This window comes from Rhinoraja longicauda, chromosome 3 (assembly GCF_053455715.1).
Source record: "Rhinoraja longicauda isolate Sanriku21f chromosome 3, sRhiLon1.1, whole genome shotgun sequence".
In the NCBI taxonomy this organism is placed as follows: Eukaryota; Metazoa; Chordata; class Chondrichthyes; order Rajiformes; family Arhynchobatidae; genus Rhinoraja; species Rhinoraja longicauda.
Window position 1 is genome coordinate 55,627,756 of NC_135955.1, and position 26,400 is coordinate 55,654,155.

The window sequence follows — 26,400 nt, forward strand, 5'->3', positions numbered from 1 at the left end:
GAAACAAACTTTTAGAAATATTAAGGTAGAAATAGAATTAAAATAGAATTAAATTCAATGTTTGATTCCTGGTTAAAAAAATAATGAATTGCATTCTTGCTATAGCTAGCTTCCTAAATACGTATTTTCCATAATCTGTTTTAAAAAAGCATGTGCAGACAAACATGGGAAAAAGAAAGCGTTCGGGATCAGTAACTCTACAAACATCATGTGAGAAATAATGAGAATTTAGATCCAATGGTTTGCCTAAGTAAAACCACTCTTTTTTAAACCATTCAAACAGAAGTATAGTTTTTCAATCTAATTTAAAAATGGTTGAAATACCATAATGAAATTATTCTTAACCAAATTAATATGAGCATTATATCCATAACGGTTTGTATATATGTAGCAGGACTCATGACCATATAAATAAGGGTGAAAAAATGAATCATTTGGCATAATTGCATATGCATTTTAGCATACTATGTTCTTTCCTTATATATTTTTATCATGGATTGTTTACTTGCTACAAATGGCTACCAAAATGTGCATTTTTTCCAGTCTCTTGAATAAGCCCAAATGTTTAAAGATGGGAGAAAGAAAGTGTTTAGGGTCAATGACATTGTAAAAATCTTTGTGACAAATAAAAATGTAAATTGTGGGGGATGACTGCAATGTATGCCCTGAAATTTCTCATTTGAGGGCTGACGCACAATTCATTAATTGTTGAATAGATGCCACCTGGTTCTCATTTCAGAGGCTGGGTTCAGAAGGCAGCAACCAAAAGCTTAAACCTGTAACGATGAGTAGGGGTTACATTCGTTCATGGATAGTTGGAGGTTAGGATCGGGGAGGGAAATTGGAATGCTGACACTGACATTGAAGTGTAAGGGAAATTTGGATTCTGGTGTTCATATTAGGGTGGTGCAGAGGAAGACTAGGATATCAGCTGATTATTAGAGAGACCGTGGATTGAGAGATGATGGTACCAGATCAAGGGGTGCCAGCCTTTTTGTAATTAGCACAAAATGCACAGATACCACAAAATATATAAAATTCTTAAAGGATTGGACAGGCAAGATGGAGGAAAAAAATTCCCGATGTTGGGGGAGTCCAAAACCAGTGGTCACAATTTAAGAATAAGGGGTAGGCCATTTAGGACTGAGATGAGGAAAAACTTCTTCACCCAGAGAGTTGTGAATCTGTGGGATTCTCTGCCACAGAAGGCAGTGGAGGCCAATTCACTGGATGTTTTCAAGAGAGAGTTAGATTTAGCTCAGTGCTAAAGGAATCAAGGGATATGGGGAAAAAGCAGGAACGAGGTACTGATTTTAGATGATCAGCCATGATCATATTGAATGGTGGTGCTGTCTCGAAGGGCCGAAAGGGCCTACTCCACCTATTTTTCTGTTTCTATGTTTAAAATACACTTTTAAAATGCACATGTTTAAAATACACTGTTCCCGATGACAGTGAAGCACACTTGCTGCTACTCTTGCAATCAATTGTCAAATCATTAATAGGCAAGGTCGGCCTTATTTTAGTACTGAGATGTTCTAAAGCTGCAAAGTGTGTTTTAAGTGATCAGAACCCAAATTAATTTGATTTTTTTAATCTTGATTTTTTTTCAGTGCATGTTGAAAACAACCATCCTTAAACTGTTGTCACTTTATGCCATTTTTCTTTAAATCTTTAGGATTTGTACCAAAATGTAATATTTAGATACATGAATATGCATGTTTTAACTCTATACGGATAAAAAGGCCAGTGGGGTGGTATTTATTTGCACTTGAAATCGTGAAGCAATTATTACGAATAAATATATAATGCATACCAAAGGTGAAAAACATTTATAAAGATTCACTATTTTTAATACATTGTTTTAATAAATGTAACAATGAAATTAATTGTGAAATGGAAAAGGTAACCAGTTGTCGGTCATAATGTAATTATTGTAAGCTGCATGTATGTGGCTGTTTACTTAATGCGTTGACAGACTAAGCAGTAAAGGGTCATTTAAAGTAATGAATGAGATGGCCATTGATTTCTGATTATGGGAACAGGGTTGATCTGTTATGAGGGAAGTGCTAGAGGTTTTAATGCAAGCAGATTTTAACTTGATTATCCTAATTATGTCAAAAATTAATACTATAGAGAGGTCAAGGCAGGAAAGAACTGGAGCCTGTGGCGGGTGAGATTGGAGGAATCATTTCTGTCGATAAGCCAAGGTTGTGGTTTATTTAGTTTTAACTGAAGTCTGAGATGGCAGTGTTTGTACGTTATAATAGATATGAGTTGGAGCTTGGGTTGTTCATGTTATTTATGTACCCTGGTAAGATGTCAAAGGATGGAGTTTTGACTATTGTAGCGATGTTTAGCAGTATTTAGGCTGTGGAAGGGAGGACTCATTAGAGCAATTGTCAGGAAGATTGTAGCCATTGTTTGATGTTTTATTATTTGTACAATAAAATGAAAATATCAGACAATGGCTGTACTGAAGAAAATTTTCATGTTCCTCATGTTCAATATTAGTGCTTCGATAAATCAGTGGAGAAACCACCTTGGAATAAACAAATATTATGCATTGATCAACCATTTGTAGAATAATGGAGTACTTTATATCTTTATATCTGACTTCCAAAAGCTTATGGCATCTTGAGATTTATAAATAGTGAACACCTGCATTTTAGAGAAACATCATTAAGAAAAAGATGAGTATCTCTACACATTTTAGTCAAGTCTTCAAGAATTGCCCTTGGTCAATCAAACTTATCTTGCATTTAGATAATTAAAATAGAATTTAGCAGGAACGTAGGCACCAGTGTTTTGCCCTTGTCTGATAAAACTAAGATCAGATACTTTGAATGTGTTTAAATCATGGAAAGATAATTCAGCCATGATTGAATGGCGGAGAAAACTCGATAACCTACTTATCACATGAACTTATGAAATCAAAAAATCAAACACATTCCATTTACGTAAATTTAAACACTAATAAAATAAGATATTTAAAGTAACTTGGGCCATTGTTTCAGTAATTACAGGTGCTTTTACCGCTAACATTATTCTTGGACTTGAATTGCTGTTCTTGGTTTATGAGACCATCTTCTGGAGAACATGAATAGGTGACATTTTGGGTCAGGATCCTTCTTCAGACTGATTGTAGTGGGGGAGTGAGCAGGAAGAAAGATGGGAGTGGGACAAATGTGTCAGGGATAGGTGGATGTAGGTGATGCGGGTTTTGATTGGCAGATGGTTGAACAAAGGCCAGAGATGAAAAAAACAAAGTATAAAATAAGGAGATAAGAATAGAATAAGCGTGAAATGTGAAGCCTGAGGAAGGAATGTAGGTGGAAGGGGATAGAGTGGAGGGGTGTGCATCCAGGTGGCGCACAGGAAAAGAAGGGGGGAAGTGGAGGTGTATGTAAAAATCAATGTTCGCATCGTTGAGTTGTAAGCTACCCACGCGGAATATGAGGTATTGTTCCTCCAGTTTTCATGGAGTTAAAATGATTAGCAACCAGTAGATTCATTTCACATCTTTACATTATTGGGCAGGATAAATTGAGTTTTACTCTGCGTCTGACTGTGTTAGCTTTCTTGGGAATACCAAATGCTAACACAATCTTATCCCTATTCCACACCTTTCATCCCTCAGCTAAGTAGAATTTTTATCAGAAAAATGCGCCATTGTTTTGATAAAGTAATATATTGGGGGAAAAAAATAAACTTATTAAAAACAATTCTGCTTCCTATTATGAATTAATTCTTCATAAAATTCCATTGATCTGAATTGTCAGCACCAATCTTTGTGCTTTGGACAATTCATTGGAAGCATTCATTTTTCCTTCAAAGGTCAAGGGTCAAGGTGAACCTGGCACACTCAGACAGTGATAATATTTCACTATATTTGTTAAAAATAACTCGAGTTCCTTCTAATTCTTTGGCCCCTCTTCTTATTAGTGACATTTATTTTGATGGTAAAGTTTCTCCTTTTAATATTATCAGAACTTACTGAGCTAAGGAAAGCTGTAAGCAGGCAGGAGAGGTGGGTACGGGGGAAAGGGTGTAGTGGCCAGCTCTCAATCGATTCCTTGAAGTTTAATTAAATGGTCTGCCTCCAACTGCCAGCATAAAGATGCACATGAAAATATGACAAAAGATCAACAAATAAAAATGATTGTAGTCGTTGCTTTTGATGAGTCAGCTGGGAGCTCAGATTATGCAGTTTCTGAACTGGTGGTCTGGTATGTTGACAGGCTGAGAAGCTATTGGATGAAGTTGACGGGTTGAGCCAACACCCAGGATGTGGCAGAATGACCAAGTGAGAAGCATGGGAGTGGCTGAGGAGAATGGACAAATAAACAATTAACAAGCTAAAGCAAAAAATGTATTAAACTAAATAAAACAAATGAATTCCAGACAAAATAGCTTTTAAAAGGATCAAATTGGTATCAGAACTTGAAAAATAAACTTGCAGTTGAAAAATTGGCTGGCAGCCACCCAGTGGTTTAATTATGTAATGATAGCATCATGGTTCAAGTCGGCCTTCCCCATCGTAAGCATGGGTATTTATGTAGTACGATACATTAACAAAAACTGAAATGGTTTTGTCAAACAAATGGGTGATGTTTATCAATGTCATTAATTTTCATGTAAATGAAGGAGATTAATAATTATTTTGCCCATTGTTTCAACAGGTTTTTTGTGACTATCATGGTCATTCGCGCAAGAAAAATGTCTTCATGTATGGCTGCAGCATTAAGGAGACAATGTGGCAAACTGATGTTAGTGCTTCTTCTTGTGACCTTCAGGAAGACCTTGGATATAGGGTGCGTATGTGCTTGGCTGTCCATCCAATTTAAATGTTATTTTTCTAAATTTTCAAGAACAAGTAATTATTTTTGATCATGGCATTGTAGAAGCTAAAACTGCTGCTTTATTCAGTCAAAGAAGGCTGCTTATTCAATTAGAATTGCTCACATTTATATTATTATTTTACTATAATGCTGGAATACTTTCATTTATTACAAGATGCTTTACTGATTATTGTTATTTTATGTGTTCCAAGGTTTTACAATTCATTTGCAACTAAACAGTCAGGTCTCAACAGTTTTCAGGGCAGAAAAAGGCTTTCAGAACTGCCTTAAGGATGGTTTATTAACAATTCCCTTTAACTTGGCCTACCCATCACGTCTCAAAACTTTCAATCATTCCTTTATTAAATCTAGACTTGCCACTTCCACTGCACCCTTGACCAGCCTTCCTTGAAGTACTCACTTTAAAAAAAGCTCAGTCATCCAAAAACCTTGCTGTCTATATCTTGATTTGCATTGAGCTCTGTTCACCCATTAACTTTGTGTTTGTTAACCATGGCTGGCACTTGATAAAGAAGAATACTAATGTCTGTCTCTGGCTTTCAATGATTTAATTATATGTTATCACATGTACCTATGTACAGTGAAATGCTTTATTTGCATACAACCCAGTAAAATTATTTTGCAGACCTCACCTGGACAGTATACAAAAGGTGCCGGCAAAGTTACAAAAGTCCACCAAACAGTCCTATATTCTGCCTGCTGCCGCACGAGGCAGCAGATGGCCCCCTACCGTGTCCCCCTTCATTCTTGGTGGCTCCCCCGCCTGGTAGCTCTCGGCCGCCCTCCTACTCGGAGGCACGAGACCTCTACCCTCTCAGTAATCCCCCTACGGTTTCTGCCGCTTCTCAACGGTCCCCCTCACTCTCCACAGTACCCCTACACTCTCGGCGGTTGCTTGCGGTGGCCCTCCCCATCCTTGGCAGTGCAGGTCCCATCGATGCCGGTGTTCTGGACCGAGTTTGGAGTCCCTGGTGGGCAAGCCAGACCTAACAGGCGGGTCTCCTGTCCTTGGTGAGTGGGTCTACGATGGGCGAGCCGGGCCTGCTGGTGGGCTTGGCTGTGGTTTGCTGGGATACTCCCGGCGCTTGGCTTGCCAGGATACTCCTTCCTGCTCATGGTGAATTTAATGATTCCACTGTTAACATTTGGCAAGCCCGCATTCTGAGATTTGTACCCTGAACATTTTCATTTTTAAAGCCAATCTCTTACACCAATCATTTATCATCTTCCTTTATTCAAAGGATTTGTTTGTTGCTGGTAAATGTGTATTTACTGCTCATTCTAAATTTCCTCTGACAATTTGAGAGGGCATTTAAGAGTGAACGGTTTTGTGGGGTCTGGACTCGCATATAGGCAAAGTAAGAATGGCCGTATACTTACCCAAAACTCTTTTAACATCATTGTCACCGTCACCATTGCTGACACTTGATTTTTGTTCTGGCTTTATTTACCAAATTTTTAATTCTCTATCTGTGGTGGAATTTGAAAAAGTGTCTCCAGATCATTTTTCTTTACTTTAGATGCTAGTTCAAACAAAAACACAATACTACCACATCTGATGTGGCTTGCTGTTTCCACCATTGGTGCCTTCCCTGTACTTCTCCAAATCTGACTACAATTGCATTTATTTAGCAAATAGATGCAAATACAGGCTTTATATGAATCTGTCATATGCAGTCATTAGCCATTCAGGTTCAAATGATGCCAGTGGTCGATAACCCAGGCTAAATATATTGACAAACACGATGCTCTACTTTTTGGTGATACTGAATTACATGATACCTTATATTTTTGCAGAGATGAAAATTGATTCAGAGACTATACTTTTTGCAATGTAGGGTGGCTGAATTGCTAATATAGCTTAATGAGGACAAGTGTAGAAAAATATTGTGGTAATAAAAGTAATAGATATAGCGACCATCTAGGTGAGGCCAGAAACATTGACCTTTCTAAGGAATCTCCAGCAAATTCAAATGACAGATTGCAATTCATAATCTTTTGCATAAATGCAATGTAAACTACATAGTTACAGCTTTTATCTTCTATATCCCAAGTGCATCAATCTGATTATTGATTATTATTGTATAACGTTGAGTAAAATGTTTTCACTAAATTTTCATTAGGCATGTTTAAGGTTTGATAAAAAGTATTTTTTCTTAAACTTTCAAGAAAAACAGCCAAGTATAGCTCAGACATGAGTTGCTTATGATTTAAAAAATATATATCTTGGTTAATCATATTGCAAATTATGCAAGAGCATAATTATTATCCTGTGTTGGAATATGAATTAATTCTTTGTCTTTTAGTAGAAAGTGGGCTTCCATTTTATGGTTGTCAGAGCTAACATTTGGAGAAATACAGCATTACAAATTTGAGCCACATCAGTCTCACTGAACAGTTTTGACCAACACTTTTGATCAAGTGTTTGACTTGATACTCTTTTGATTTAATACCCTTTTTTCATTGTCCCCTGAAAGCAACCGACTTTTCTCAGCTGTTGTTGTGAAGAGAACCTTGCCCCAAATTAGGAAAATGGTCCTGAGTCAGTAGTGAACCTTGAATTCATTGTTCATTATGGTTTCTCTACTTAGTCAGCATATTGTCAAAATTGGTGTAATACTTTAAATACTTGAAATTTAACATTCTGCTTATATCTAAAAGTATTGTTAGATAATTGGACTTGGCATTTTTTTTCCATTGCAACAAAATGGCAGAACATTCAAATTTATCTTTAGAATTCAATTTACACTTGGAAACTTCCGTTCAGTAAATCTAATTTTTAATTATCTTTTCCTGATGTCTGGTCATCTAGACTCTGCCAAAGGTGTTGAACCAAATTGCACCAGCATTCTGCATGAGCAGCTGCAGTTTCGTGGTGGAGAAGTCCAAGGAATCCACAGCGCGGGTTGTTGTGTGGCGTGAAGTTGGTGTAGCGAGGAGCTATACAATGGAAAGCACGTACTGTGGCTGCGATCAAGGAAAATACAAGGTGAAAGAGAAAATTGCATTTCACGCCTATAATGCAAAAAATATATTGCTTCATTTTAAATTTTGCTGCCCAATCACTCACGAATTGTTGAACCTGCTCATTTTTCATCCCAGTGATTCCTTGTGATCTTGTTTACCTCATTTGGCATTCAAATACTAAAATTCAAAATGATCCCCAGAACCTTTTAATCTCTTTTAATGCCATTAGTCAGCGGAGACATTCCATAACGTGAAAATGTGTTTAGAAGGTGGGGTGGCACGGTGGCACAGCGGTGGAGCTGCATTACAGTTTACACGCTGCCTTACAGCGCCAGAGACCCGGATACGATACTGAGATCCTGACTACAGGTGCTGCCTGTACGGAGTTTGTACGTTCTCCCTGTGACCTGCGTGGGTTTTCTCGGGGATCTCCGGTTTCCTCCTGCACTCCAAAGATGTACAGGTTTGTAGGTTAATTGGTTTGTTATAATTGTGAATTGTCCCTAGTGTGATAGGATAGTGTTAATGTGCAGGGATCGCTGGTCACCAAGGACTCAGTGCGTTTGTATCTCTAAACTAAGCTAAATTAAACCTTGGGTTTACTTAAATTCACAATCTCCCCCCCCCCATTTAGAATGATTTTCCGTAATCATTTGAGACATTCATAATTAATTAATTGTTTTTTGCATATGTTTGAATTCACTGAATTATGTTCAGATCAGACATGATAGAAATAGAATATATTAATCAATGCAACACTATTTCTACCTTGAAAAAGCTGGAATGGATGCTGCATAGTGGTGCCAGGGAACTGATGAAATTGAAGGATAAGACACAAACTACTTTTATTCAAAAATAAATCACAAAACTCTGAAAACGCATGCCATGCAGCATTCCTGGAAACAAAACATTTTAGATCTTTGTAAACTAAAATATTAGATGTATCTGTACATATCTGTACATATCTGTACATCTGAGCATAAAAAAACGCATTTTACAATGGAATAATTTTTCATTAAATGTTTCCATGTGTTATGTTTTTTATCTTGGTTTAATTTGTAACTTTATATGTAACTAGAACAAGTGGACCCGTTGAGCCCAAACCTCTCCTACATTGGTGCAGCACCCTCTCCACCCCCTCTCCTCTCCCCCGCTCCCCCCTCCCTCTCCCCAACCTCCCCTCCCCCCTTCCTCCCTCCTCCCCCCCCTCCCCCCCCCTCCATCATTAGTGTATATACCTATTTAAGTAAAACATATTTGTTGTTTTGGATGAAATGTAATTTGTTCTCAAATTTTCTAATCTCTGATGTTTTTAATTATTTTATATGTTGATGCCATCTGTTTGCAGATGTTCGAAGCAAGCAATTAGCTGTATCTTACATATGATCTGATTTTATAAATTATTTGCAGGTTCCATTCATGTCTTCTGGGGTCGTTATTGTTATACTAGCCTCAGCCGATAAGAGTAGGAAAAAAAAGTAGGGAAAAAAACTGCAGATGCTAGTTTAAATCGAAGGTAGACACAAAATCCGGGAGTAAATCAGCGGGTCAGGCAGCATCTCTAGGGATCACTCCAGAGATGCTGCCTGACCCGCTGAGTTACTCCAGCATTTTGTGTCTATCTTCCTTCATATAGTGCTCCGTATAGGTATAATATATACATAATTATATTATTTTAGTTTGGTAGAAAGACATTGTATTGTTGATCCAATTTACTAGGGTAAAATAATTATTTAATTATTATTTAAAATAATAATAAATATTAAATAAAATAATAAATAATAAATAAAAGAATTATTTGGGTATATATATTTTTCAAGTTAGAGATTTTAAAGTCTAAAAATTACCTTATTAAACCAATTGCTTGCCATGTTCAGCGTGTGATGTCACAATGGGACTCGCCCGAGAGACGGCCAATGAGGGAGGGGGGCCCAGGGAGTCGAGGCCTATGATGGGGGGCTAACTTTAACAAATGCGCAACCCCCCCCCCCGAGGACCGCGCCTCTCCCGGCATGCCTCGTGCATGACCTTCCTCCCGTGGTGCAGCGCGGCGCCAGAGGGTCCAGCAAGATGGCCCTCTCCCCCCTCCCTCTCCCCCCCTCCCTCTCCCCCCCTCCCTCTCCCCCTCCCTCTCCCCCTCCCTCTCCCCCTCCCTCTCCCCCTCCCTCGCCCCCCTCCCTCTCCCCCACATCCCCCCTACCCCCTCACAAATTCAATCCCCCCTGAACCCCCCTTATCCCTCCCCTGCCCCCCACTAACCCACTCCATCCCCCCTCAACCCACTCCATCCTTCCTCAATCCCCCTCACCCACTCCATCCCTCCCCAACCTCTCACCCACTCCATCCCTCCTCACCCACTCATCCACTCCATCCCTCCTCAACCTCCCTTATAGTCCCCCCTCCCTCAGCCGCGCCCGCAGGACTGCCCGCAGCAGAGATTTACACCCCACGGGTGCACACCCGTCTAGTATTTACTTAAAATGTTCAAAGTCAAGAGTCAGATGAGTCAAGTGTGTTTAATTATCATATTTACCCATAACAGAACAGTGAAATTCTTTCTACAGCTTAACGGTAAACACAGTAACACACATAAATATTTAATGGTCAAAAGTACAATAAATTAATGACTGTAATATAAGGTAACGAAATAGTGCAAAACCGAAGTCTAATGCAACTAAAGACACAATCCTTAGAAGACCATAGTTGTCTAAGTTAGTGTTGTGTACTCTTGCTGGGAAGAAGCTATTCTTGCTCCTGGTAATCATAGTTTTCAGTCAACTGCGTTGTAATTTTGTTACATTTTAATACTTTATTGCCTTAAAAATAAAATTATCCAAAGTGCAAATCAATCCTCAGGATCTTTAACTTTGATACCTTATGTAATAGCCCTACCTGGGCTGTTAAATGATGGAATTTAATAATTAAAATGTGCTAGAGCTACTGTCCAGATACACAGCTTATTAATTTTGAAATGGAAACCTGTTTCAATTACAAAGTTTCATTGTTCTTAAAAGGCCCATAGTTATCATTATTTCCTCACCTGAGCAGATGTAGGTTGTTACTGGTCTAGCATTGTTGTGAGAGAGAAGCACTTATTTATGCTTCAGAAAAACATTTTGCAACATCTGGTCATTTACAATGGTTATAGCAGCACAAGGAATTGACTTGCATTTCCATCTGTAATAGAAAATCTGCAGATGTTTAGTCCACAATAAACTAACAGTGTTATCTGTTCACTGTATTTGCAAATGCCCAAAACCACCTTGTAGAGTTTTTATTGTGATTTGTAGCTTTTAAATATCTCAAAGGCATCACAAACCCTTTCCCCCACTCCTCCGTTGCTAGTGGTGTCAGTGTGAACAACCAGTCAGCTTGAAGAATCCAAACGAGGATACAACCCCCAAAATCAAGAAGAGTAAGTCGGAATATTAAATTCAATGCTAACTTCTTAGTAACTGAGAGCCACCTTCGCCATTGTTTCATGAGAAAAATCAGGGCTAGTATATTTTCCAAGATTGCAGCTAGAACAAACAACTTTGACTTAGTTTATTTATTGCCTATAAACATTTGGTTTGAAAATTACGAATCACTGACTCTTCTAAAAACTCAGCTATTTTACTATGTTCCTTATGGATGGAGGTCAGTTGTCCTTGCTTGGACGGGCTTAGATGTGACTATCACTTATGTGTTTACTCTTCACTGCTCTCCGAAGTGGCCTAACAACCTAATCAATTGCTTCAAAAGTTAATAATATGAATCATGAAAAAAGCCTACTATTAGCTACCAAGGGCAACTAAGAATAAGCAATATGTTCCAACCTACCTCAAAATACTACCATTACTGCTTTAACTTGTTTCTGTGTACTTGACAAGCTAAAATCTATATACCAAAACTCTTGTTTGTTTGTTTGTTCCTAAACTACAGCCCAAACGGTATACGATAGCGCGACAATTTTAGGCCCACCTTATTCACCGTCGTCCCTTTGGTGCTAATGGAAGAAGTTTCATTAAAATCTGTGTGAAATTTTTTAAGTTATTCACATTTTTAAGTTTAAATCTATCTTCTAGGGAGGGAGTGGGGAGAGGAGGGAGGATAAGGGGGGGTTGAGGGGGATGGAGTGGGGTGGTGGAGGGGGGAGGGTGGGGGAGGGGAGAGGGAGGGGGGGAGGGGGGAGGAGAGGCTGTTGCACCAATGTAGGAGAGGTTTGGGCCCAACGGGTCCACTTGGTCTTGTCTTAACTATATTTTGCAGCTTCCACATGTCAACTTAAACAACTCCAAATTGCAAATTGTCTCCCTATGAATTGAAACTATCTTGGATAATCCAAACTAATGAGATTAGCATTTAAATGATTTGTAAATTACTAAATCATGTGCTTTTTTCTTTTAAGTGTGTTACATTTCTCTAGTTTTATTTGCAATGCAATTCTGCAAAAGAAAAGCTTAAGATAATAAAATAGAATAAATTTAAAAGGAAATAGACTGCTTCTGTGATTAAAACAGGGTTTGTTATTTTTGGTGTCAAACTTAATCCCTTTCCTCTCCTTCAATTCTGCCTGTTCCTTGGCACCAATATATTGCACCCATTGAAGCAATTTTCAAGGTAGAATTAGAGTTGATATGTCTGGTTAATATGTTATTGCCTGAATAGTAATAAGGCAAGATACAAATTTCATTGGGTTTGTCCCTTTCTCTGAACGAAATTACCCCAATTTGGACTATCACAATTTTGGTCTCTGTAACTAAATCAGGGATTTTGTGTCTCCGATCTCAGCATTTATGAACAATGTAATTTTGTACCCCTCCTCCTCTACGATGTAAAATGTTTGATTTCTAACTTGTACAAATCCTGATGAAAGAACATCAGCTTGAAACATTAATTGTTTTTCTGTCTCCTGATCTGTTTCTATTTCATATTTCCAACACCTGTGTTTTATTTTCCTTTCCCCCAATTTTTCTGGTTTTACCTTTTACTATCTAGCCCCATGAGCATATTCAGAATCTGAGCTCCACGTCTGGGTACTTAGCTGCTTCCAGTGAATTCCATGATAATTGCACCTGGACAGAGTCAAGTGAAGAAGAACATTGACAATGTGTCAAAAAAACTACGATGCAACAATAAAATATTTCAGGCATTCACACACTGAAATCTGCAGTAATTGTTTACTCATTAATTCTAATACAAACCAAACTTAAGACGCATGAAAAAAATTCACAAATTTAAATAAAACTATGAACATTACACCAGCAACAATGCATCTGGTAACATTCTGTGCATTTATTTCATGTTTTCTAAAGGGACAACAAATAGGGACAAGACAGTTAGAAGAGATGGGAGCTAAATTCTGCATTAGTCTTCTGCGTCTGAAGAGGATGACGTCGGTGGAATGTCGGCTGCCTCCTAGCCTCCTGGATGTCGAAAACGATTTAATTGACACTAGATGCAACGTAACCAGGTAGGATTTCATCTAATTTGATAATGGACTGCGGAGTGGTATATTAATTCAAACTCGATTTGGTTTTGTAAGCAGCTGCTTTGAAACACTTTGAAGGTGTTTTGATAGTGTGTCTGTGGTGTTTTGCAGTATTTAACAAAATAATTCCAAGCTTCGAGAATTAAGAAAAAATGCAAAAAAAAAATTTTAAAAATTGTTACCCTGAATTTTTTTTACAATACATATTATTTGTGTCTGGTTTGGTAATAATTATTCCAAAAATATATTTATATATGCCATCTCTATCAGAATTTTAATTGAGGTAGTAAAGTTGTGGGGAGGGGTGTGACTCGTGGTGTACTACAGGGAGTGGTGCTGTACTTTGTCACATTAATGACTTTAATATGATTGTAGAAGGTAAGTTTGCAAATGACACACTTTTACTGAAACCAATACAGCAAAATCAGCATGCATAAAAACTCAAAATGATAAGTGCAGATACAAGAAATTACTCTGCCAGGAATATTATATTTGTTTACCAAACCCTAAATAAAATTGTTTGCTTATGGGCTCCAAAGAAGTTCCTTCATAGAAGCTATACTGGCATCTGTTTTTGTTGAAAATGAACTTGATAAAAGAAATAGAGGAGACACAAAGAACTGCAGATGCTGGAATCTTGAGCAAAAACCACAAAATGCTGGAGTAACAGCGGTTCCCCACTTCCTCATCAACAGAACACAATCGGTACAAATTAGCAACAACGCTTCCTCCTCGATAACTATCAGCACAGGTGCACCTCAAGGCTGTGTCCTCAGTCCCCTACTCTACTCCCTCTATAGCCATGATTTTGTAGCCAGATACAGTTCCAACTCCATGTTTACATTTACTGATGATACCACCGTTGTTGGATGAATTACGGATAATAATGAGTCAAAGTATGGAAGGGAGATCAATTGTCTGATCGAATGGTACTAAAACACCAACCTTGCTCTCAACATCAGGAAAACCAAGGAACTGATTGTTGACCTTAGAAGTGGATGACCAAGGAACCACAAACCTGACTTCATCGATGGGTCAGTGGTGAAGAGAGTCAACAGCTTCAAGTTTCTGGATGTACGTTTCTCTGAAGAGCTGTCCTGGATCCAGCAATCATAAAGAAAGCCCATCAACACCTCTACTTAGTGAGGTGATTTGGCATGTTGATGAATACTCTCCTGAACCTCTACAGATGGAGAGCATATTGATCGGTTTCAACACAGCCTGGTTTGGGAACTCGAGCGCCAGGGACGAACGAGATTACAAAGAGTGGTGAATACTGAGAAGGGATCTATAGGAGGTGCTGTTTCAAAAAGGCAGCCAGCATCATCAAGGACCCACACCACCCTGGCCATGCACTCGGTTCACTTCTACCATTGGGAGGGATGGTATAGAAGTGTGAAATCTGTTACGTCCAGGTTCAGGAACATTTTCTTCCCAACAACCATCAAGTTATTAAACATTATGAACTCCAACTGATCTCCGAACTATAAGCTGCCTTGGTTGCACTAGGGACTTTGGGCATTGATTTCTTTTGCATAATATTGTTTATATTTATTGAAATATTTTTTTGTTTATTTTATCAGTTTATTACTGTATTTACAAATCTGTTGTGCTGCTATCAGTAAGAATTGTAGTGTTCCATTTCAGGGCATATAACTCCCATCAGTCTGAAGGAGGGTCTCGACCCTTAACGTTGTCTATCCGTGTTCTCCAGAGATGTTGTCTGGCACACTGAGTTACTCCAACACTGCATTTTTCTGAAAAATGAATGTTATTCCACTTTGTAGCTGACAAGCACACTAGTAAATACTGGCAAGTTTGGAACTTCCCTGGCTTTTCTGTAAACCATTTTGCACTGTACTTTGCAAGGCCATGCTGACATTGCTAATTAAACAGTACAATACCAACAGGTCATAAGTCTGTGAGTGTGGAAATGTTAAAAAAAAGAACTGACCTCTTAAACCATGAAGTTTTAATCATCCTTTAATGTTTTTGCATGCTTATCATTTATGAACCTCTTCACTTTTATTTGCCAGAATCCTGTTTCTTAACCAGCACCAGGATATTCAAGTATAGTAAGATGAGTTTCCTGCATCCAAATAAGGACAATGTGGGTGGAAGGACCATGTCTATAAAATCGTGCCTATTTACTTAAATGCTGGTATTCAACAAGACAGAATACTGGTTAAGTGATGAGAAAATGTATCTGGAAAATACCTGTTGGTTTTACCATCACCAGTCATCATTGGATAAAAAATGTATTTTGGTTTTATGATTTCTGAAATATTTCAAACTTGCATCTTTGCCTGTGACCAAATTTACATACACATTCTATTTATTCTCCAGTGCATCGGTGGGATTTTTTCTTGTGCATGAACTGCCCTTCCATCTGTATCATATGATTCTTAGGGCAGGCTGAAGTGACATGAACTGAGTTGAATGTGGCCGACTGATATCATTTTGTTCAATTACTTTCAATTTAGTATCTTGGTGTTGAAATGCTAATTTTGAATGTTAATTTTATGCATTGCTCCTTCATGTTTACAACATAGCAAAGCAAATCTATCAAAATTTGTGTAAAACACGAGAAAGGAAATGTTATTAGAACAACCAAACTGTGATGATTGAAACATGGTGAAAATAAAAAGCCCAGCAAAAGTTGCAACTTTTTCCTATTTCAATTGAGAAAATGATCTCTTGCTGTTAACTAATTATCAGAATTACAGTGGCATCCAGGTGAAGGATCTTGATCCTACCTTTATTGACTCCCAATTTTCTGACCTGCTGAGTTCCTCCAGCAATTTTGTTTTGCCATAGAATTACCATTTTGTTTTCTTTAAGCTAATCCATGATACTTATTGTTTGACAATGAGAATAAATTGCCCATTCGAGGCTCCTGCAAAGTTTTAGCAAAGTAAAGCTAAGGAATTTGTAAAATTTGACATGTTTTGAAGAAATGCTATCAAATCTCCAACTAACATTTGAGCCCCATTATAGGCAATGATGTGTACAATTGAAAGCAGGTTAGGATTTGATAGGTTTTAATTAACTAATTTGCAAAATTATATTAGCCTGTTTAAGACAGATGTTGGAGATTGCATAGCATGTCAACTATTAACCTACAAATTATGTAATGATACAGCTGCTTTCCTAAGCAAATGTTCTCTTTGTTATTTCAGTTCTCTTGAAGCTCCCAATTGTATGTTTTGATTCAGTTCCTTAATACTAATATTAGAATCAATGTGATGTTGAATAAAAATCTTGCAATTTTCCAGAAATTCTTCACCTTGGGTAAAATTTCAACTCTATTTAATCACAAAATGATATCAGTTGGCCATATTTTTGCTCGGAGTCTCTTGCCCAGAGTAGGTGAATTGAGGATCAAAGGACATAGGTTTAAGGTGAAGGGGGGGAATCTGACAGGTAACTTTTTCACACAAGGGATGGTGGGGGTATGGAACAAGCAGCCAGAGGAGGTAGTTGAGGCAAGGACTATCCCAACATTTAAGAAACAGTTAGACGGGTGCATGGATAGGACAAGTTTGGAGGGATATGTGCCAAGCTCAGGCAGATGGGACTAGTGTCGCTGGGACCTATTGGTGTAGGCAATTTGAGCCGAAGGGCCTGTTTCCATGCTGTACCACTGTATGACTCTATCATCAACCATATGTCATAGGAAAAATAGGTCCCTCAAAATAGGTGGAATGCCATAACTATTGCAGATATATCTGCCATATTTGCAGATTTTTTTCATTATTTAGTCTTTCAGTAGGCAATTTATAGTATGAATACCAACATAATTTTAGGTTTTAATATATTTTTTAAAAATTGATAGATGCTAATAATTGAACCTACAGAATAGAACAAGAGGCTTCAGTTGATGGCTGGATGGGCGCTGCAACCAATATCAGTTTCTACAATTGAGTTTCATATGTGGGGAAAGGAGGTAGGGGGAAGAGGTGTGCCAGTCAATCGAAGATCTTCTAATGAATCGTATTAAATTGTGTCTTCTCCAAGTCAATATTCCAGCCAGCTTTCAATGTTTTATTTTTTGTCTTTTTAAGAATGTTTGTAGCATATTGATGTTGCCTTGGAAACATCAACAAATGAAGGAAGCATAGATCACATAATTGCACCTATTCCCAGTGATGTTTCTCCGTACAAGGGCGGCACAGCCTGCAGAGCACCGCTGCCTCACAGTGCCAGTGACCCGGCTTTGATCCTGATCCCTGGTGCTGTCTGTGTGGAGTTTGCACGTTCTCCCTGTGACCGCGTTGGTTTCTTCCACATGCTCCGGTTTCCTCCCACATCCCAAAGACGTGCGGGTTTGTAGGTTAATTGCCCTCTGCAAAATATTCGCCTAGTGTGAGATAACACAGAACTAATGTGAATAGGTGATCAATGGTAGACTTGGACTCAGTGGGCGGAAAGTCCTGTTTGCATGCTGTATCTACTAAATTTATGATTTGTGGATTTTGAAGATTATTGTTCAAAAGTCTTAGCTTAACACCTTGAATAAATGTTGGAGGAAAAGAGTTATTATCAGTTATTCAGTATGGAAATAAAGGTTAACTGCTTGTCAGTTTTAAATTGTGGTATGTAATAAGCTGTTTAGCCATTTCATCCTTACCTAAATTAGCTGATCTTTCCACCACATCCTTTGTATATTTATCTCATATTGCAACTACAGTAGCAAACTACCATTGTGTAATGCAGCACATTTTTAATATGTAATCAGCTATTAAATTGTTTGCTGTTCCAAATATTAATATTTGCTGATCAGCTCTGGGTTCCATGTGCTTAAAGCAAAAATGCCGTTCATCAAAAGAGCAGGAAGTCAAATCCTATTTTATTTGTTGGCTGCAACATTGTTTAGTTATAAGAAGCAAACTGTGCAAGATCTTTTCATTCTTTGTCATCCCTGCAGCACAGAAACGTTCAATGATCCATATTCCAAATCTTGATTCTTTTAAAACACGAAGCAGCTAATTTTACTGACCAGATCTTCTTAGGCAGTCCTTTGTGATCAAGGATGACTTGTTTCACCTTCAATTTTGTGAGTTCTGAGGTGATTAATGAGACAATTGTGGGAACAGCTGTATCTTGCAAAGGTGGGTCAGGAGATGCCTGAAGGAAGGGGCAGATGGGCAGTTTGTGAGGCAGTTAATTCCCTTCAGCAGACATACAAGTGTTCTGTGTGCTCAGATACATGAACACGACACTCAAAACAACATCCCAACTGCACCTTCCCCCTTTCACTGATAAGGGGCCATAGATACCTAAGTGTTATTTGGGATACTGCATTTGTTAAAGGAGGCTTTGAGCGCATCCTTGAATGTTGCAAATTCTCACAGATCAGATAAACAACCCATTACAACATCATGAACCACTTTAGCTGAAAATCCCACATATGATCTAGAAGACAATGTTCTCCATTTTGATTTTAAAGGTGTTGCTTCTACCATGTGCAACTTCTCTGATCTGGATCCGACTCTCGGTGGTTCAGTGTAAAATGGATGGTGTCATAATTTTAATTGATCATCAATTAAATTGAGTGAGGATTGACACTGATACAGCACTAAGGGAATTTCACCATCCAGATTGCACAGCAGTGGTCAAACACTATTCAGCCAAACTGATAAAGTAATCATTTGCAATTCAGCTATTTGAAAACTGTTGAGAACAATATAATCAATATTTATTGACCTTGACAGAGTGCTTCATCACCATAAATGGTAACCAAAGATCTTGTTTAAACAAATGTCAATCAGTGCTTGGCTATTATCGTATTGACCAGAACATTCAGTTAAGGAGAATATCAATAGCAATAGCTTTGGAGCCGGTTGTTACGTTTTTTGATGTTCTTTTTATATATGTAAGATGACAAATTAAATTTTAAAGCAAAGTCAAAGACTCCTTCTCAACCATAGGAAATGCTGTTAAATTAGGAAGATGAATTCATAATATTTTGTATGAACATAAAACAAAATCTAGAGACATAAGGAACCGCAGTTACTAAAATCTCTGCAAAACACAACATGCTGGAGGAACTCGGTGGGTCAGGCAGCATCTGTGGAGGGAATGGTTAGGCAAAGTTTTGGGTCAGGACCCTTTAAATGGATTTGAGGAGGGAATCTGAAAAAGAGGGGTGGGTGACGTTTCGGGTGGAGACGGGAATGGGAGAAGTGATTGCCCATCAGGGTGCAGAGGGCATGGGTAAGAGAGAGGGAGTAGTGGGGTATTACTTGAAATTGTGGAATTCATACCATTGGGTTGTAAGCTAACCAAGTAGAATATGAGGTGCTGTTCCTCCAGCTTGCATGTGGCCTCACTCTGGCAATGGAGGCGGCCCAGGGCAGAAAGGTATCGATAGGAATGGGAAGGAGAGTTAAAATCGTTGGCAACAGGGAGGTCCAGCATGCATTGGCAGGCAGGGGGTAACCGTCATGCCTGTATCTAAAAGTATGAACATTTGAAGATCAGTGATGTGTAAACAGATCAATTTTCTTCTGGTGCTATTCGTGTGGTTACTGTTTGTGTGTGTGTTGACAGAGTAACAAATACTAACTAATACTACTAATTCAGAAAAGAAAGAAATTAAAGTGCATTTCGTGTCCTCAAACTTGTAAGTTTCCTTTTGAAGGACTGTACTAGTGTTCAAATGCAACACCAATTTTCCAGACAGCAAAGTCTTAGAAACAAAATTGGGATGAATGATGAATACCTGATGGTATTGGTTAAAGAAAGAATGCTGAACAGCTCACTAAAAACAATCACTGTCTCTCATAACGTGGGTCATTTTATGTTGTCTGAATTTATTTTCTATGTTGCCAAACCTGTAATCAGACAGCTATCCCTTAATAATTTGGTAGAATGTAACTTTTAATCTGCAGCTTTCTCACTTAGCGGTACATCCAAATAAATGGATAAATTGACATTTCAACAGCAGTTACAATTGGGTAATCATGTCTTCAATGTTCTTAAATTAAAATATTACTTGGTAAATCCATAACTTTTTACTTGGAGAATTTACCCAACTGAGCTCTTACCAGCTGCTTTAAAATTTATAAGAGTTTATATTATGCAACATGCTGCTTCCAAACTGGAGCTATTTGTTGCATTGCACAATCTACCACCCACCATTGCATAATGGTGGTCACTGAGGCTTAAACTATAAACATTCCAAACCAAATATATGATTGCAGTCACACCGCATAACATACAAAAGTCAACTGGTCGCCCTTTGGCATGCTCTGGTGCATCTTTTCCACGCGTCTTTGCCTGTTCTTTTGCTCATGCAGAAGTAGAACATTAGAGGCTACAACCTAGTAGTGGAAGCTGCCTAACTAGTCAATTGGGCAGAATATTAATGAACTATTTAAGTGAAGAGAAAAAATGGTAAATGGACTAAGATTTACTATCTGGAGGACAGTAAAGGCAAGGGAATATATAATAGAGATTGCAGATAGATTGCTAGCTGGTGGCCCGAAGTTCAGTCCAACATTTAATGCCCATGTACCTGACCTCTGACTCCATTGCTGGACTTGCCTTGAGTTAATGAGGTTAGTGCTGAGGTCGTCACCCTTGATTAAAAACCATCACAACTGTTGCCTTGATATGTGCTGATCTTAAGGTGTTGCTGTGTATGAACACATGGCAGCTGTTCAATGAAGCAGCGTAAACTTTCTAATTTGATTAAATCTAAATTATTTTCATGTATTCCACTTAAATATTATTAAGAAAATGTATATTTAATTAAATATTTTTTTGCATTTAAAACAAATCTATTTTGACTGTTTGCTTATGTGATCAAAGAGCTGTCAAAGGCTCTCAGAACCATCTGGGTGCTTGAGCTTTGGGATCCACTACCTGAGACCATGTTGTGGATCACTTCAGGCTAAGGGAAGCCTGCAGTGGAGGAGCCTGAAGCTCAACCTGACCCAACAGGTTCTCACAAAGTTAGAATAATCACAAGAGTGGCATGGGTGGCAATCACGGGGAGTGGATTAGATCGAGCATGATCCAGCCTAATAGTTGGCAGGATACCGAGAAATGTTGAGAAACAAAACATAGTATGTCTATCCTATGATCCCTGACGAAAGCAGTGCAAGTAGCTAGATGAGACTTGGCATGCTTTTTTTTTACAAGTACAGGAGACAAGGAAAGGATATTTTTTCTGGATGGTTGCGGGAGTATGCAACTCGTTGACACTGCAGGATGGTAGAGATAGAAATACACACTGAATTTAAAGAGCTAGGAATAATTAAGCTATTAATCAAATCCTAGCAAGTGTGTTTGGGTTGAAAAATCGTTTTTTAATCTTACCGTGTCAATGATTGCTTCATGTCTCATAAATTTTCTGTAATTCTTTATTAGCCAGAGCATTGAATATAAGAGTAGAGAAAACTGTAGGTCATAATTATGGTAATACTGTCTCAGTCACCACATGATAGGGGAGATGTGGTGGAGCTAAGAAAGATACAAAGGATATTTATGTAAATGTTAATAAGGAAGAGAAATTGAGGAAAGACTGACTAGACGGGATTTGTGTAAAATGGAGGTGGCTGAGGGGAAATCTTATTGCGGTACATATCAGCAAGAGGGGGCTTGATGCATAAGATGGATCTGTTTCTTGCAGCATCTGTGGACGATGCTCCTGTCAACGTTAATTGAATGGTGGTATGTGAAGGCTATGGGAGTTGAATCATAGAAACATTCAGTGCATGAAGCGGGTATTTGGCCCATTGTTCATAAAAGAGCCATCCTGCCAAATAGCACTTTGTTGTTCTGTTGCCTTCTGCCTCACTCTCTTCATAATTTTTATTTCAGTGTTAAAGTTCAGTGTTAAAGTTTCTCAGTCCTGTCAGCATGATCGCAAATCTACTCCATGCCTGCTCAAGCGTAATCACATTTCCTGCAATAGATGGGAATGAGACATGCACCTGTGCTATGTGTGTACGTGTGCATTGGACCGTATATATGTTGGATATCAGCTTAATTGATGGATTTTGCAGATTTCGATGTTATATTTTGTTTTTGCACAACAATACAGCTGGTAGAGCTGCTGGACTCACCAGAGACCCGGTGTGATCCTGACCTCAGGTGCTACCTTTGTGGATTTTGCACCTTCTACCTTTGACTGTGTGGGTTTCCTCCCACATCCCACTGACATGTGGATTTGTAGGTTAATTGGCCTTTGTACATTGCCCCCTAGTGAATGTGAAAGTGTTATACTAGTACTAATGTGAACAGCTGATCAATTGTCAGTATGAACTCATTGGGCTGAAGGGCTTGTTTCCCTGCTGTATCTTATCAATCAATCTATGTTGAAAGTTATCCTTTCAAAATGTTGCGATCTGATAATTCGGTGAAAGTTTCCTTGTCAGCAGTGTCTTATTAAAACGTTTACTTTTTGAGTCATACAGCAGATATCAGACATTTCTTGACTTTGAAATGAATGTGTATATTTCAGACATGGGGCAAAGAGGAATTTCTGTCACCATGTATTAGTTTCTCCATCACAACATCTGTGGATAAATGCACATAATATTGCTCTGTTAGTGGAAGAGCACTGCGGATGTTGTCAACTACAGCCTGTACTCCAGTTGTTAACAATGTTGAAAGAACTACAACATCTGTGTTCACGGCTCAACCAGAGTCTCCACTTCATGCTACAAAAATGTTCCTTTGGAAAAAGTTGCAAGACCTGAGTGGGTAATTTCTGCCATACCCACAGGTTGATTATGGACCACCATTGTTTGCTGCTGTCAATAGGCAGTACTTAGTGCTGATTTATGAACTTCAATTGACTTCATCCTTTTGTACTTAATAGTTTGGTCTATAAGTATAATCAAAGTTCTACAAAGGATATAACTGTGCTCTTAGTGTCTGCTATTACAGTGTACCTCAAATAAAAACAAATATCTATCAACCACGGACAGTATTCCAGCAACTATATTTCCTACACTTGTTTTTATGATGGCTTGTTGCATCAAGTGGTCAGGAATAGGTTTGCGGATGTAAAATAGTTTTATTTTTCAATTTCATTCTCACCCAATACTGTTATGTACATGGGGGCACAAGATGCTGAATCTTGAGCAAAAAACAAAGTGATGGAACAACTCAACAGGTCAGGCAGCATCTGTGGAATGAATGGACAGACGATGCGTCGGCCAGGACCTTTCTTCAGAGTGATGGAGTAGAGGGGAGAAAGCTGGAAAAGAGAGGTAAGGGTGGGACAAAGCCTTTCAGTCGATTTGTCCATACTGATGGGAGGAGTAAGTGACAGAGGCTAGAGGAGATGAGGGTATCAGATAAGGAAAGAGGAGTGAAATGTATAGCGGGAGGGAAGGTATGGGTTGAAGGAAACGGAGGAGGAAATACTGGACTCAGGGAAGGGAGATGAGCATGTGGAGGAGGGGGACAGAATGATTGGGGTGGTGGGAGCTGGTGGGAGAAAGAACAGATTTCTTCGAGTTACACATGCATTTAAAAGATGTTTAAATGAGTATAATCTTTGATAAATAACCTGAATTTAATGAAAGTCAATTTCATTAAGTTTGAGAAGAAATAAAAATGAAATTTTTATGACAAATGTACATAATATCCAGGAAAAGACAAAGTGCTGGAGGAGCTCAGCGGGTCAGGCAGCATCTGTGGAGGGGAAATGGGCTGATGATGTTTTGGATCAGGTTCTTCAATTTGCACTTTATTCAAGAATCCAGCATCTGCAGTCTCATGGTCTCAATTTTACTGCTCTAATGTGAAATTTCCTTGGAGTATGTCCACAATGAAGAACAATAACAGAGGAACAGGCACTTTGGCCCAAGTTTTCATCCTCATTCCAGAGGGGGTTCTGCATGTCCCTCTCTGTGATTCTTGCTGCTGTCCTACTCTTGTTGTGATGCAAGACTCATTACCACAGCCACATGTCCTCAGTACTTACCTTCGCCGTCATCAGTCTGAAGAAGCGTCTCACGCCGAAATGCATCTGTCCTCTTCCGCTCCACGATCGCTGCCCAATTCACTGTGTTGCTCCAGCAGAAAGAAAGATACCAAGTGCTGGAATAACTCTGCGGGTCAGTGAGCATTTCTGGAGGACATGGATGGGTGACGCTTCAGGTCAGGACCCTTCTTAAGACTGGTCCTTCCAGCAGCTTGTGTTTACTGAAGATTCCAGCATCTGCAGTCTCTTGTGTCTACATAATTTCCACTTGTGCAATAAGATAAATAATTAAGTTTCCTTGCTCTTAGATGGAAGTGCTCTCAGAATTTTCTTAAAACATATTAAGTACTGATGTGCCTTGAAGGGCACTAAACATAATTCCATTATGTGGCAAGCATGACTGTGTGAAGGCTCTTCTCCTTGGGAAGACTTAATGGTTCAAATGTTGCTTCAGTCCACTACAGATAAGTTAAGATGCGATTATTCCACTTTAAGAAAGCATTTAGATTCCCTCAGTATTTCAATTATGCTACCCAATTAAAAAAAGGCTGTAGAAATGCAATCATGCCTGAGTCTTAGAGCATGGAATAATGTTGAATTGCACGAGCCATACGTGAGAAGTGCCTGTGCAGGAGTGATGCTAGTCATTATCTAAAGCCCATTTAATGTCACTTGGATAACTGACAAAGAAAGATCCTGCTCCTTGGACTGGCAAGCAGTCTCCTTCAGAAGAAAGTATGTACACTAAATTGCTGCTAAAAGGAGCAGCTCTTGTAATTGTTCTTAATAGGAAGTCTGCAAAATATAACAAATATGATCCCACCTTGGATAGTCTTTGTCATATTTCAGAGCTTCTCCTTTCGTGTCCATCATCTATGTTTCAAATGTTTGGCCAGGCTCTTGCACAGTGGACAGCCTTCTCATTTGCCACAGCTAGATCTTCCAGGCAGCATTGTTCACCAAGAAGTGGGCATCTTAGTAGGTGTGGCATGGATTGTACAGATGTTCCACATTCACATTCTGTGTCTACCGCATCTGCATAGCCCCATATGCTCATATTGGTCTTGCATTGGCCCATCCCTGTACAAAGCCTATTGAGGGACTTCCAGGTCTTCCAGTCACACCTATGATCAGGTGGGAGCTGTTCCTTGATTGGGATTGGCAGCTTTTCATGGTGGTGGTTTGCACTGCGTTTCTTTTCTCACAAGGCTAGTCTGGTTGCTTAAGGAGACATTGACAGTGTCTGGACTGTGTGAAGGAAGCTCTTCCTTGACTTCAGTTGGTTTGGGGCTGGGTGATGGGAGTGACAGGAATGGCGGGTGTCCCCAAGTTGCCTACTAAGTTTAGTTCTACCGGCAACAGATCTGCGGATACCTGGTGGAGCAAGACGCAAGCTATCCACATCCGTTGGTTTTAGGCAGCCAGTGATGCATCTGCAGCTGTCAATTAAGGGCGGCATCAACTTTCTTTGCATGAGATGATCTCTCCCAGACAGGACTAGCATACTCTGCAGCAGAGTAGCACAGTGCAAGAGCAATGTGTGGGTGCATTGGTACCCCACAACGAGTTTGCCAGCTTGCCTAGGAGGCTCTACTCCAAAAAAATCTGGAAGAGAGGGGGGGCAGGACAAAGCATGTCAGATTATAGTTGAAAGGTCTCTACTTTTAGAAACAATCACGTTTGTTGGATCTCTTGGTGAGACTTGCTGAGTTTGTTCAGCATTTCAAACTCTATTTAGCAGAGAACGAGACACAACACTGATGATGTTGGAAAGGCTCAGAATGCAGGAAGTGAGCCTGTATGTAATTGGGAACCTTGCAGAAAAAACGAGCTAACGGAGAATGGAAATTGGGGGGAAATGACAGACCACACTTGGCCTTACTATATTTGAAGATTAGCGGCGGGGGGGGGGGAGCGTCTATTTTGAAGGAAGGAATTTTAAGTATATAAATGATTGGATATGTGGACATTGTCAGTTAATTTATTGGTACCTGATAGGAGAATAGATATCTTATTCAACAAATTCATCAAAAGGTTGTTCAGCCATTTTAACTCGGCAGCCTCAGAAATCTAAATCCCTCCTAAATGCACTAATTATGTCTGATCCCATTACTACCTCTGGTGGAGAGATCTAGATATCAACCACTCATTTT

General features: G+C 39.0%; 1 protein-coding gene across 6 annotated transcripts in view; it reads left to right on the plus strand.

The window, feature by feature from the left end:
- agtpbp1 (ATP/GTP binding carboxypeptidase 1) overlaps window positions 1-26,400 on the plus strand; it is a 175,177-nt gene that overhangs the window by 136,553 nt on the left and 12,224 nt on the right. For all 6 annotated transcript variants that reach the window (XM_078396172.1, XM_078396169.1, XM_078396170.1 and 3 more), the window contains 3 exons: window positions 4,683-4,814; window positions 7,675-7,851; window positions 13,127-13,284. In XM_078396172.1, the coding sequence (XP_078252298.1) occupies window positions 4,683-4,814; window positions 7,675-7,851; window positions 13,127-13,284 (467 nt within the window). The remainder of the gene's footprint in view (window positions 1-4,682; window positions 4,815-7,674; window positions 7,852-13,126; window positions 13,285-26,400) is intronic.